At 45.2% G+C, this 12,962-nt stretch overlaps 1 protein-coding gene across 7 annotated transcripts in view; it reads right to left on the bottom strand.

Annotated features, from left to right (window-relative positions):
- The window catches only part of UNC13A (unc-13 homolog A), a 541,202-nt gene that overhangs the window by 153,074 nt on the left and 375,166 nt on the right, over positions 1-12,962 (bottom strand). For all 7 annotated transcript variants that reach the window (XM_069649468.1, XM_069649472.1, XM_069649467.1 and 4 more), the window contains 5 exons: positions 9,772-9,843; positions 8,973-9,192; positions 6,211-6,438; positions 5,515-5,656; positions 3,109-3,278 (listed from right to left, as the gene is read on the bottom strand). In XM_069649468.1, the coding sequence (XP_069505569.1) occupies positions 3,109-3,278; positions 5,515-5,656; positions 6,211-6,438; positions 8,973-9,192; positions 9,772-9,843 (832 nt within the window). The remainder of the gene's footprint in view (positions 1-3,108; positions 3,279-5,514; positions 5,657-6,210; positions 6,439-8,972; positions 9,193-9,771; positions 9,844-12,962) is intronic.

Below are 12,962 nucleotides of genomic sequence, written 5' to 3'. Positions count from 1 at the left end.
TGATAGTATACTGTCATCAGATCTCAAGTTGTATTACATTGTCTTTCAGTCGGCCCTACTTGGAATTGGCAACATTTTCCACCAGCTCTCCTGTAGTACTGGTAGCGAACATCAAGCTGCTCTCCTGAGTGAATGGTGGTATCCTTCCAGAAGCTCTTCTAGAGAACTAGGAGTATTTCCCATAAGCTCTCCTGAGACTGGTAGTATCCTACCATCAGCTCTCCTGTGGTAATGTAGTGCCCTTCCATTGGCTCTCAAGTGAAATGCGAACATCTTCCATCAGCTCTCCTGGGTGTGGGGGGGCGCGTAACGTACTTCCATCAGCTTTCCTGTGGGCATAGAAGTGTACTTCGAGATGAGCTCCAACGGGCACCAGGGCACCGGAGTGTGCAGTCAGCAGTTCTTCTCAGAGATTATTAATACACTTGCATCAGCTTTCTGGGGGCTACTAGTATCCTACCGCTACCATCATGTTACGTAGTGTCCTTCCGCTGAATCTCTTGCAGGTTGGGAGTAACCCCCATCAGCTCTCCTCAGGCACTCATATTGCCCTGCGTTCTTCTGCTACAGCTTCTGATGGAGTGGCAGTGTCATTATTCCTTCCATTAGCTCTCATGGGATTGGAATTGCACCTTCAATCTCTAGCAGGGTACTGGAAGAGACTTTCGATCCTCCGGGGTGGTATGAGCGGTTCCCTTCCAACAGTCTGCCAGGGGATTAGCAATACATGTCTGTTGGCTTTCTGTGGGACTAAAAGTATCTTCCATCATGTTTACTGGGGGACTGGCAATGCATTTCATCCTTCCATCAGCTGTCATTCCTCATTCCATTAGCTCTTCTGCGGGTTAGTACTGCTCTTCTTCAAGCACCTGTTCACTGGGAGGGACTGGTATTGTCCTTCCTCCTTCCACCAGGTCCGCTGATCGACACATCCTTTCATCAGTGTTGCTGGGAAAAGGATTTATTCCACAAGCTTTCTAGCGTGTATCGGAGTACCCTGCCACCAGCTTTCCTAAAACTGAGCTATAGTCCATCAGCTCTTCATGGGGACTCATAGAATACCCCTATGGGGTTTCCTGGGTGGCTGGCAGTGTCCTTCCATCAGCTCTTCTGAGGAGTAGGTTGTCATCCATCACTCTACCTGGGGACTGGTAGATTCTTGCGTCCTTCTATAAGCTCTCCTTGTGGCCAGTAGTGTCCTTCCAGCAGCTCTCCAATTTGCACCAGTTATTCTGCACAAACAGCAGTACACTTCCATCGGCTCTCTGGGAGACTGGTTGTATCCTTTTAACTGACCTCCTGGGTGATTGGTGACACTCTTCCAGCAGATCTTTGGGGGATTGATTGCACCCTTTCAACAGTTCTCCTGATAGAATTCGTGATACTCTTCCATCAGCTTTCTGGGGAACGTGGAGTATCTTTACATCTGCCCTCATGGCGTGGTGGTAGTAGCCTTTTTTCAGCTCTCCAAGGGGACTGATTTGATCCTACTAATTGCTCTAATGAAGGATTGGCGGTACCATTTCATGGGTTCCCATGGGGCATTGGTATCCTGCACGACTCTCAACTGGGGCATTGTAAAGTGCTTTTACAGCATCTCAACTCGTGGGTTGGAAATTGTCAGAAGATGTAATTGTTGATATGGGTATTAGTCCAGTGGCTATTCTGGAGACCTTGGGAAGAGGACATGTAATTTTCCTAGGGATTGTGACTGCCCTTCCAGAAGATGTCCCTGGAATTGTAAACACCAGTCCAACAGTGCACTCTGCACTCACAATAACCTTTCAGCGGTTCACATAAGAATGAATAAGCACTATTTTGTCAGTTACCAAGTTCGAATCTAGAGGCTACGGTGATTCCTGAGCCCTGTTGTTTTCTTTATCTTAACACCGTTTTTGGCGGCTTTATCGTATGCAATTAAATCAACAAGGACGGCGACATTGTAGATGTTCCCCCTTTGAAAGCTTACAGTGTTAAAAAATAAATTCCGATAAATTGCGTGTGCTTACTGATTTCTATACCTATAGTTAATCAGTCTGTGCAATTGATAGAGACATTTATTCTTTAAATGTGTTTGGTATTTCAGTACCGGAACTGACGTACCACAGTTAAACTATCCAATTATTGACGTTTGCACAGTCTGCTACATGTGATGACCCACACATAATTCAGGAAAGAGAAGAAGACTCACTCACATGCACATTACCTATTTTTCTTCAATCTAATCCTTACAGATTCGGCATATTTAAAAATTCAGCCCCGAAAAAGTTGCCCTGAGGAAGACGAGGCTGATGGCTAATCGTCAAAACTCGCCGACACCCAGGCTATACGAGAAATAGGATGGGTGTATTGTTTTAATTTTTATAAAGATATTTTTTATATGGGACTTTAGTATGGTAGAAGAACATTTATGTACTTTAGCCTTTTCAAAAAGAATACTTGTGCACTTTATAGGATATCTTTGATGTGATTGTATCTATTTTTTATTTGGGTTTCGTTGCATGTGTTGTATTTGTGAGCGACTCAACGTATATGTAAAAACAATGTCTCAAATAGTTCTTGAGTCTGTTTGGTTGTATTGAAGTGACGTCTTGACAAGTTAACTGTACAATAATGAGCTACGTCACTCAATGTCACTATTGAGAAACATATGTATATAAGGCGATATTGGAACTAATAATAATGAAGGTACTTAAATAAAATGTACTACGGATATTTGGTCATGTGTATGGGATTCTAATAGACGTGCTGACACATTGTATGTTTAAACATTGTCGTAATACCTCGTCTATTCATTTACCAAGAGTATGGATGTATGTGGAAAAAAAGAGAAATTCAAAATGAGTAAATATTAGTTGAGTCCACGTAGGATGTATGTATATTATATGTTTTACCCCTGGCCTGTGCGGGAAATACAGGGAGCCCTGGTTAGGGGACAGCTGTGGGTACTGCTCATTGGCAGTGGGGTGCATGTAATTGTGGTAATAACGTGTTCCACTCTAGGGGCTGTATGGACTATTTCAGGAAATTCTATTGAGGAACGGGTGAATAATATTTGGGGAGCACAAAGTACACTGACGCTGTAAACTATAATTCTGGAATAGTTACCTAAATTGTACCAGACATCCATTTCCCCGCTCAATGTTCGGACCTCAATGATCGTCTGGCCCAGGAAATCGTCAGATTCTCGCTTGAACCTTTGCTTGACGCGGGATTTGATGTCATCGTCTTCATCCCACACGCGAACCTTGATCCGATCAGAGGAGTTATGGCACTCACTAAGAAAATCAAAAAGTAGGCTTGTGAAAAACAAAATTGGACCCTGCTTTTTATTTTAAATTCTCACTTCTGCCCCCTTTCCCAACCATTCACGATTTGCATAGACATCCTGTACACCAAATGACACTCCTGTTGCCACATGAATGTCACTTAGCTCCCTCCTTGGCAGCCATTTTGGTATGCCCAAGCAGTGGCAAGTTAGTTTTACCAACTCTCAAGAAACACCAAATTAGACTCTGTGCTTTGGGTGATAGCCATGATAGAATCCTGATCCCGCGCTTAGAAACCAATCTCTGGTATTAAGCCTGTTATAAAAGAACAATTATAATTATATAGACTTATCAGATCCAGCAATAGTATCTTGTGCTTTCGATGTCATGAATAATTACCAGGTCATTATAACTTAAGAGAAGGCCATTTTACACTAACATGTTTTAAAGTGTCCATATTAGGTATGCCATGCCCTGTGGTTGCCTGTCCTGGGTTCTGTATGCTCTGAGCAGCTGCCACCTGCACCTCATCAGGTCCTGAGTGCTTGTCATTGTAAACTCAGTGTACAGTGAGAACCAACCATATTTGACTCACAGTGACTCAGGAGGAGGCTATCAGAATCACCATGCATTAAGCAGTATTCACTGTCAACGTACTTTAACTTAGATAAAATGTGGCTCCCACTGGCGAGTTGTCTTTTTTAATGATACAATTTAGAAAAATATATGTTTTCCCCTATATTTGGTCTTGTAATTAGTTGTAGTTTTGTTCAAATAAGAGCCTGGGAAATGAGTTTTCAATTTAAACCACAATTCCAATTTTCAGTCTCCAATTTAAACCCCAATTTTAATTTGAAACAACACGTGTTTCGTGCTGATTGTTACCATCGATCATCAGGGCTCTCAGATGCTATTATTAAGGGCTTCTAAGCCATTTGTTGTGAAGCAGGCCAATGCTTATTGAACGTAGATCCGAGTGTACGGAGGTATCGAAATAGATATGGGCCCGATCACCCAGTGGCAATGGACCGTGTGCACATTCCTAAGACACAGAGGGATGGTTCGCAAAGGTATCAGTGTCGGTCAGAAGACGTCCATTGACTGATGATTATCTTAGGCTGACAATGTCCTTAGCAATAGTCATCTTAGGCTTGCTTTTGCCTGAAAGGTCTGCTTCTGAGGCGCTTGATGGCCTAAGTGGTAATCATAGTCTGAGTTTAGGCTATTTTATGCTCATCTTGTGTTCAGCTCAGCAGTGGACATCTTGTGTTCACTGTCTCCTGAATGCTGCTCAATTTCATCTCTGGTCTTAAGCAGTGTCCATCTTAAATTTATAATGCGCGGAGCATTTTTCAACTTACGTTCCCTGGTCCCTGAGTTTTGGCTATCTTAGGTTAACTGCACCATGAGCAATAGTGAGCTCATGTGCCTTAAGCAGTGCCTATCCTAGGTTCACTGCGCCCTAAGAAGCACCTATCTTGGGTTCAGTGTTCCCAGGGAAGTACCCCTTTTGGGGTTACAACACCCAGATCTGATGGCATCTGAGGCCCACTTTGCCCTGACCGAGGCATTGCCTATCTTGGGTTACCCATGCACTAATTAGCGGCTAATAGGCTCACTGTTCCCTCAGCCACATGCATTTTAGGATCACTTTGCTCAGAGCAGAGGCCATGTTAAGTACACTGTTCCGTGAGCAGCGGCCATTTTAGATTCACTATGTTCTGACCAGGTTAGGGTGGTTTGGGGAAGAGGGACAAGTCAAGAAATATATGAGTGTTTTAACGATTTTCTTTGAAAGAAAAGACCATGTTGAGAGCAAAGACCTCAAGCAGACACTAGCCGACAATTCAACTTTACTGTAGCCAGCACCTAAAGAGGATCTTTTTCTTTATTCCCTGGCAAGAAGCTGGGCCTTACGCACAATCCTAGCTCGTCATGTATACAGTTAAGATGACTAGTGCAAGCTTCAAAGGTCACCGCCAAGTGATCTTGTTCACTTCTTATGATCACTAAGATGTACAGAGCTTCTGCAATCGGGTTGGTATCATACCCCTATGTGTGCAGAGCAACCAAGAAGATTCCCTGCTTCTTAGTTTGCGAAGGTCAGACTATTACTGGCCCTTGCCTATCTGAGAAGCATAGAATTTAAGGTGACTTTCTGTATGTAGTGGGTGACGTTTTGGTAGGAATTACACTGGCAAGTCCCATATGGTCAAATGCCTCGACAGCGAGACACATCACTTACAAATGAAAGTTCTCCTCCCACACCGGATTAAGGTTCCCGTAAATGGTTTTCGTTCTTTTTTTCGTCTTTCCGACCTGCACAGTGACGTAGGGGTCGCTGGAACCTGTTTTGTCCTTGGCTTGGAGGCCCTGTGCACAGACAACTGTAATATAGACACGGATGTTAATCAACAAACATGTATGCTCACACACAAATCTATGCATGCAGACCAGTGCAAAGAGTGCCAAATTCCAGGTGCTAAGGGCCACACATGTTACCCTTTTCCTACATTCTCTTCAAACAGCTTTACAAAAGCAGTAAATAGAAAACGAACTGGTCGCCCTTGTGCTGCTTTCTCTGTCGTCATCAGTGAGAAGACACTACAAGGTTAATCCCTCACCCACATCAACTGATTACATTATAATCACACAAACTATTAATATTTAAATGCATGCTCCGGTTAACACAACGGGATCTACATAGATATATGTACCCGAATTTGTCAACAAATTAGGCATCCACACATGCACACAGCCAACTTGGCAGACGCCCATCAAAGAAGCGGGCTGGTCTACAGAGCACCAAGGACCCTAACGGAAAGGCATTTGCCCCTTATAGGCCAATATGGCTGGGTCACCAGCACAGCTCTGACTTAGTAGGTCAGCCCTTGCCACCTGCAATGGCAGCACTGTTCATGAAAAAGCAGACTGCGCCCACCTGTAATACTGATCTTGGCCGACCATTTTGACGTTCCATCGAGCACGCTCTGCTTCACAGCCTTGATCTGCTGAGCGTGAGTGGCTTTCAAGACCCCAAACACCTCTTGGATCAGCTCGAAGATCTCCGGCTTGTTGCGTTCTCTGATCTTCATGCGGTCCTTCAGCACCATAATGATGTTCTGGGTCCGATCTTCTGCCCCGTGCTTGGAGCTCTTCTCTGCAGCTCCTAAGGACAACAACAGCCGAAGGACGGTGTTAGCAGGATGATTGGCCATGCGAAGCAGTGAACTTATATTAACACAATGGGCCTCATTACGACCCAGGCGGTAAGTTACCGCCTGGGCCGTGACTTTACCACCATGGCGTAAACTACGTTTACGCCATGGTGGTAGGCGGACTTACCGCCCCATTCCGAGGTCGGCGGGGCGGTAAGTCCCCAATCCCCATTTACCCTTCCCCATTCCCATTTTTGCCCCATAGGGCATAATGGGAGTGGGGAAGGCGTTAATTACGCCACCGTAAATTACGGTGGCGTAATTAACTCCATGGTCCCTTAGCGCCATGGATTTTAACACCTGCTAAAAGCAGGTGTTAAAAGCTCCATGGCGCTAAGGGACCTCGTACTCAGGCGGTAAGGGTCGGCGCTGTTTACGCTGCCGTAAACCCCTTACCGCCTGGGTCGTAATGAGGCCCAATGTCTAGAAACTGAGTAGAAGAGCAGTTTATTACCCACCATTAGACCTCATAAATGATGTCTGGGAGACAGAGAAAAGCCTTCAGAAATCCTAAAGCAAGTCTCCCAAAAGAAAAAGGAGCTGCACTGACAGGGACGACGTAGGCGGAAAGACTGGATACTGTGATGGATAATGAGCACCGGGTCCTGGCTGTCAGCAGCCTGCCACCTAACACCATACATGGTCACCATCTTGACACTGACCTTCCAATGCCTCTGCCCCATGCACGTTCTGCTGAGTTGGAATAATATACTTTTGCAGCTATAATGTTAAAACATTTCTTTAAGATAAGATCCTCTAAGGAAGTACTACTGTGGGCCATGCTTTCTTCTCAACCTGATGCTTTCTCTCGCTGCTTCCACATTCTGCATTCTGTAGGTAGTGAACTTTGGGTTTCCCTCCACCCCTCTATGTATTTTCTTCTACCACTCGTCAGGGGCCAAATCACTTATTAAAAGAAGTACTTTTTCCGAGTCATCTTCATTACATTTTCCTCCAAGTCCCAGTATCCTACCCTGAACTTTCATTGACATTTAAAAAAATATTAAAGTTTCCTTTATTTACCGATTAGGATATGATAACGCGCTTAATACCAAGAGGTTTCTAAGCGGGGCCCCGGGGATTGAAGCAGTGTTGCTCTGTGCCATCTTGCTTCCAAGGCGAGCATGTTGCCCCTAAGCTATCCTCCCAAGACATGGAGTATATGATTTCCCCTTATTATTGCCCCTTATGCTTGCACCGGTGCTCGCCTGATCACCTACGCCGCACAAGCTTGCTTTCCATCCAAGATACACATCTTTCACACTGTGCAGGTGTTTTGTTGTTGTGGTTTTTGTACCAGGCTCCATGATGCCAGAGATGCCTCTGAGCCTTTACTTGCAAGATTTGCCAACATAACCAGGTCTGGATCGATGGAAACATGCAAAGGTGTTGGCTAAGTGGTTTCCAAGTTAAGTCTCCCATGTATGTTTTCAAATTCGTTCGGCCTGGATGTCAAGCAAATCATTTCATGTTTTCTGGAAAATTTGACAACCTGAATTAGATTTCTATTTCCTGATCTTACCGCTTGCGAGGTGGTATAATCAGTGATTTTTGGTAGTGGATCATTTTGGTCTTCCTCACTATAGTCCTTTGCGGCAGCTATGCCTCAGTTTCAATTGGATCTACAATTTTAAAGGTAGGTAGCTAAGCCTGCTCAATAATAACTGAATATCTTGTTTGGCTCTTCATAGTGATCCTGGCTGCTAGTTTTGTTGAGAATTATTTGCAGATTTTTGACCACTTTGCCAAAAATGTTCAATTACTTGCAATTGTCCATTGTGGACAGAATCGGGGCTCTACACAGCGGGCTGCCCCATTCTTTCTGTAGAGATGTTGCAATATGTGTCTCAAGGTAAGATCATAAGGGCACCTCTGACAACAGCGTCTACATGGATGTCAAAAATTAGGTCTTCAACAAAAATGACACCAAGATTTGGCTCTTTTTTGTACTGGCTCTGGTGGTTGTTTTAGAATGCGTGGCCCATTAAATATTTCTATAGTAAATATTGTTGCAGTGCTGAAAGCAGGAGGAATCCGGCATGAAGTGATATGTATTATTATATTATTATTGTCATCTGAGTATATCTACAGAAAGCTTTCAGGGTTATCCTCTCCCCTTTGCTGAACCACCATTGTTGTAGCCTTTTTCTTTGTTCAGGGGGCCGAAGGCTCAGTACTTGGCCTAGTAACTGGGCCATCCACTTGGTGCCTTGAACAAATTGAGGCTAGGTGAGTGGGACCGGGTCTCATTCCCTACGGTATTTACGCGTTTGTCTTGCTTTGGTGATATCAGCACATAACCCATTGCAAAAGCTGAGTACAAAGCTCAGGGCCTCCTCTGAAACCAAGGGTGGGTGGCACTCTGTGGTCCCACTGAATGCACATCAACCTTAACACATGCATCCTATTAATGTGAAGGTGGGAAGAAGGAGGTCAAAAGAATGGTGGACCCTCCTCTAAAACTGGCACTGCCCATCGGACTTACTCTGTAGGCAGTCAGCATTGAGCAGGTCTTGGCACTTCTCGTGGCACTTCACCCCGCATTCAGTGCAGCGCATGCCCTGTCGGGCGATACCCCAGAGCAGCCCCTCACACTCGTAGCAGTAGGTGGGCGTGGTGGCGGTCCACACCTCAAAGTTGTGGGGTGTTGTGCAGGAAATAGGGTAGATTAAGGCTTGAAGGGTCTTCTTGTAAACATGGTTTTTCTAAGGGAAGAACATATGTGTGAGGGAGATAGAGATAGACAGGGAGACAGAGAGAGACAGAAATAGGGACAGAGAGAGAGAGAGAGAGAGAGAGAGAGAGAGAGAGAGAGAGAGAGGGAGAGAGCAGAGATTGTTAGTTAATCACACTGTAAACATAAACTCATCACAATATTTCCCACATATCTCCCCTTCTATCCTATTCTCACATGAACCCCTTCCATATTCGCAAAATAGTGGCAAGAATGGTATGGTCACAGAATGGAAGTGCTAATTTGGAAGTGTTGCTGGAGTGGCCAAGTCAGAGGAGTGAGTACTCTCCCATCTGGCAGATTTGAGATCTAGTCCCCAGGAAACCTGTTCTGCTTGGGCATGCAGCAGACAGATCAAAGAGCACCATAACAAAACAACACAATTGATTTTCCATTCCAGCATTGTCTGTGGTTTGTCATCAGACAATCCTTCCCCTCTTTCTTGTCCTCTCTTGCTGTCCTTCACTCCCAGACTCCCCCTTACTGCCCCACACAGGGGTATTCACCTCAGAGGAGCAGTGAGCCCTGGCAGAAAGAATGCTCCACTTACCAGCTCTTCATTGTTTAAGGTACTGGATGCTAGTGCTGATGTGATCCCGGCTTTCCTCGACTGCACCAAGGACTGCAATAGACAGTGAAAGTGGTACACAGAGTTAGAAGCCTTCAGGAATGTACGGGCATTAGAAAGTCTGGTTTAAAGAGCCCACACCGTCTTATGCCAAGACTCATCTTAAACGTTGCCCAGCAATTTGACTTGCATTACACACACTTTGAGGCACCAGAATTCTACCCATGAGCTTGACCATCACTCTTCCCCTTTCCTTGGCCCTCCAGTTCTTTCCCCTTGCAATTCAATATTCAATTCTGCCATCTATCTCACTCTCCATCTTCCACCCATTCCTCTGCCCCTTCTTCCTTGGCTTCTCTTGGATGGCTCTCCTTTCTTGCCCATCTTCGGTGTTGTACTCTTTCTCTTGTTTTTAATATTATTAATGGTTTCGCTCACTCCCACCTTCCCGCTCTTGTTTCAGTCAGCCCCCCCCTCGCTCTCTACGCTGACCCTTGTTCCTACCTACTGTGTCCAGTCCCACTTCTGTTCATTTTCTCTTCTTGCTTCCAAAGGATGGAACGCTGCTCTTTTCCCTCTTCCTTCTGCCGACACCTTAACTTTGTTTCACTCCTCTCTTAAATCCCTTCTTCGCTCCTATTCTAATTCTTAGGATTCTTAGCTTATGCTCATTGCATTTTCACTGAACATGAATTTTCAGTGTGTCCCCCATGAGCCAAAACTAAAAGCTGTCCATTAGGGATCTGCAACAGAGGTTTTTGACTACAACTCGGATCAGCCCCAACCCAGCATAGTCAATGCCTGAGGATCATCAGAGGTGCACCCCAAAGCAGCTGGAGCCCAGCAAGTTCCTTACCCCCCCAAAGCTCAGTCTATGATCCAAAACTAATCATTGCACTAAAGCGCCACTTAGAAACCAAAACTAAATGTGTCACGGAAGCCCTATGCTAGAGCACCAACAATGAGCTGCAACTACCTGTGCCACCAAAGCATTAGCTTTGAAAACAAATTAACTGAAACTAACTCTGGTACTAAAGCACCAGCTATGTCCCGAAGCCTAGTGTTGATCTAAAATACCATACAAGAGCCAAAACGAATTGTGATGCTAGAAGGCCAACTGTGAAGTAATCCTGTCTCGGGAGGATAGCTTAGGGGCAATGCGCTCGCCTTGGGAGCAACGCGACGTGGAACAACACAGGTTTGAATCCCAGGTCCGTGCTTAGAAACCTTGCGCGTTATAAATAACCAATCATAATTATACTAATTATGTCACTAAAGCGCCATCTATGAGCCAAAACCATGTACAGGTCTAATGGGCCACCAAAGAGCCGGTACTAAGTGTTGAGCTAAATTTCCATCGATGAGCCAAATGTAATTGTGCAGCTCAAGCTCCATCTATTTGACACAGAAAATTGACATTGTATCACTAAAGCACAACGCATGAGCCAACACGAATTATGGCCCGAAAGTGCCACATCGCCATCAGCCAAAACTATTGTTGGCACGACAGTAACACATTTAAGCCAAAAATAACTGAAGTGCCACATTTTACTGAAAACTAATTGTGCTGCTAAAATACCAGGTAGGTCAAGTAAATAATTGTGCCTCTAAAGCACCACCTATGAGCCAAAACATACTGTGGCACCAAAGGGACACCTAGAGCCAAAACTCATTCTGCATTAAGGTGCCAAATATCAACCGAAACTCAATGTGCAGCTAAAGTGGCACAAATGAGCCAGAACTAGTCAGCCTTAAGGGCATGCAAGGTTTTTCTTCGGGCTGTACATTGTGAAACCTGTATAACAAACTGTTGCCGCACTAGAGGGTGCTAGAAAATCAGGTATGCACCAAAACTGAACATAATAAGCGAGCACTTTGCTCTTTTTGTGAATCACTCTATCCCACATTGGCTTGTAGGTGCCCGATCATGTGCACCGCCTGTCCATTGGTCACTTTTCTAGCCACTCCCATTTTGCATATGTAAAAAGGGGATATTGAACGTCCATCAAAGTGTCATATGTACACGTGCGCAGACTGTGCACACGTGGCACAATAAAATGTGCATTCCCAGCATCTGGACACGCACATGACAGCTTCTAGAATACTTAAGAAACAGCCACAATTGTCCCTCATGCAACAGGTGTTTTTTTGGGAGAGTTACTGCAGTTGCCCGCACAGAAAGCAGGGCCACTGGATATACAGTCACGCAGATTATTTGTCCAGCTTGTTTTTTTCCTGCTTACAAAATATACAACAGAAAACATTCGTTGTGTAGGTTTAGACGACCATTTTAATATTTAAAAGAATAGAGCAGAGTGGGTTTCGCCCTCTGCCTTGGAGTGAACTGGTAAAATGGCATAAGGTCCAGGTTGCTACAGCGGACAGTGCAGATGCGTGAGCATGGCCTGCTTGCGGAGACCTATTTGCATTTTATATAGCGCCACATATAGCGCTATGAGCTACTGGTTGTGTCATTCCACTGTGCGTGAAATAACAGAGTGTGCTCACGTCTAGCACACCACATCGGCACCGGGAGACTCCAGCGGTGCTGACTGCCACACTACAGGCCCATGTTACAATACAAAACATAGCGAATGCTGTGAAAAGTATTGCCTTCAGGGACTCGGGTATTAGTGCTTGTGAAAAGTACTGGTGGAGATGATGAAGAAAGCATTCTCCATGGCCGTGGAAGGGCCTGACGGTAAGTGCCCCTCTAGTGTTGCACACTATCTGTCCGCACTCCCAAGGTGCCTCACAATGACCCAACAGCCTCATACTGTCTATGTTCCCCAAGGGGCACATGCTATCTGTCCACGTGATCCAGGTGCCACACAACCCATGGGCCTGCCACTGTCTGAACATTCTACTCAAGCGGTACACGGTCTGTCCATGTGACTCAGAGCCTCACACTCTGGCCACGTGCCCTAAATAAATCCCTCGTGTCTGTCCATGTTACTTACCCATGTGCCTGATGCTGTCTGCCCAAATGTCTCTCACAGTCTGTGCATGTGGCCCGAGATCCTACAGTGTCTGTCCTGGTGCCGTTATACTTCACACATCCATTTGACTCGATGTACCTCATACGGTCTGTCCACGTCCCTCAAACTGCCTATCTGGGTGCCCCAGGCGTACCCAGATTGGTGTAAAGGAGCTGTGATGAGCGTATGGCAGGG

The sequence above is a fragment of the Ambystoma mexicanum genome, chromosome 1p (assembly GCF_040938575.1).
Source record: "Ambystoma mexicanum isolate Mex_15411 chromosome 1p, UKY_AmexF1_1, whole genome shotgun sequence".
Lineage (NCBI taxonomy): Eukaryota > Metazoa > Chordata > Amphibia > Caudata > Ambystomatidae > Ambystoma > Ambystoma mexicanum.
The sequence above is the reverse complement of the archived record's forward strand: the minus strand, read 5'-3'. Positions and strand labels throughout refer to the sequence as shown.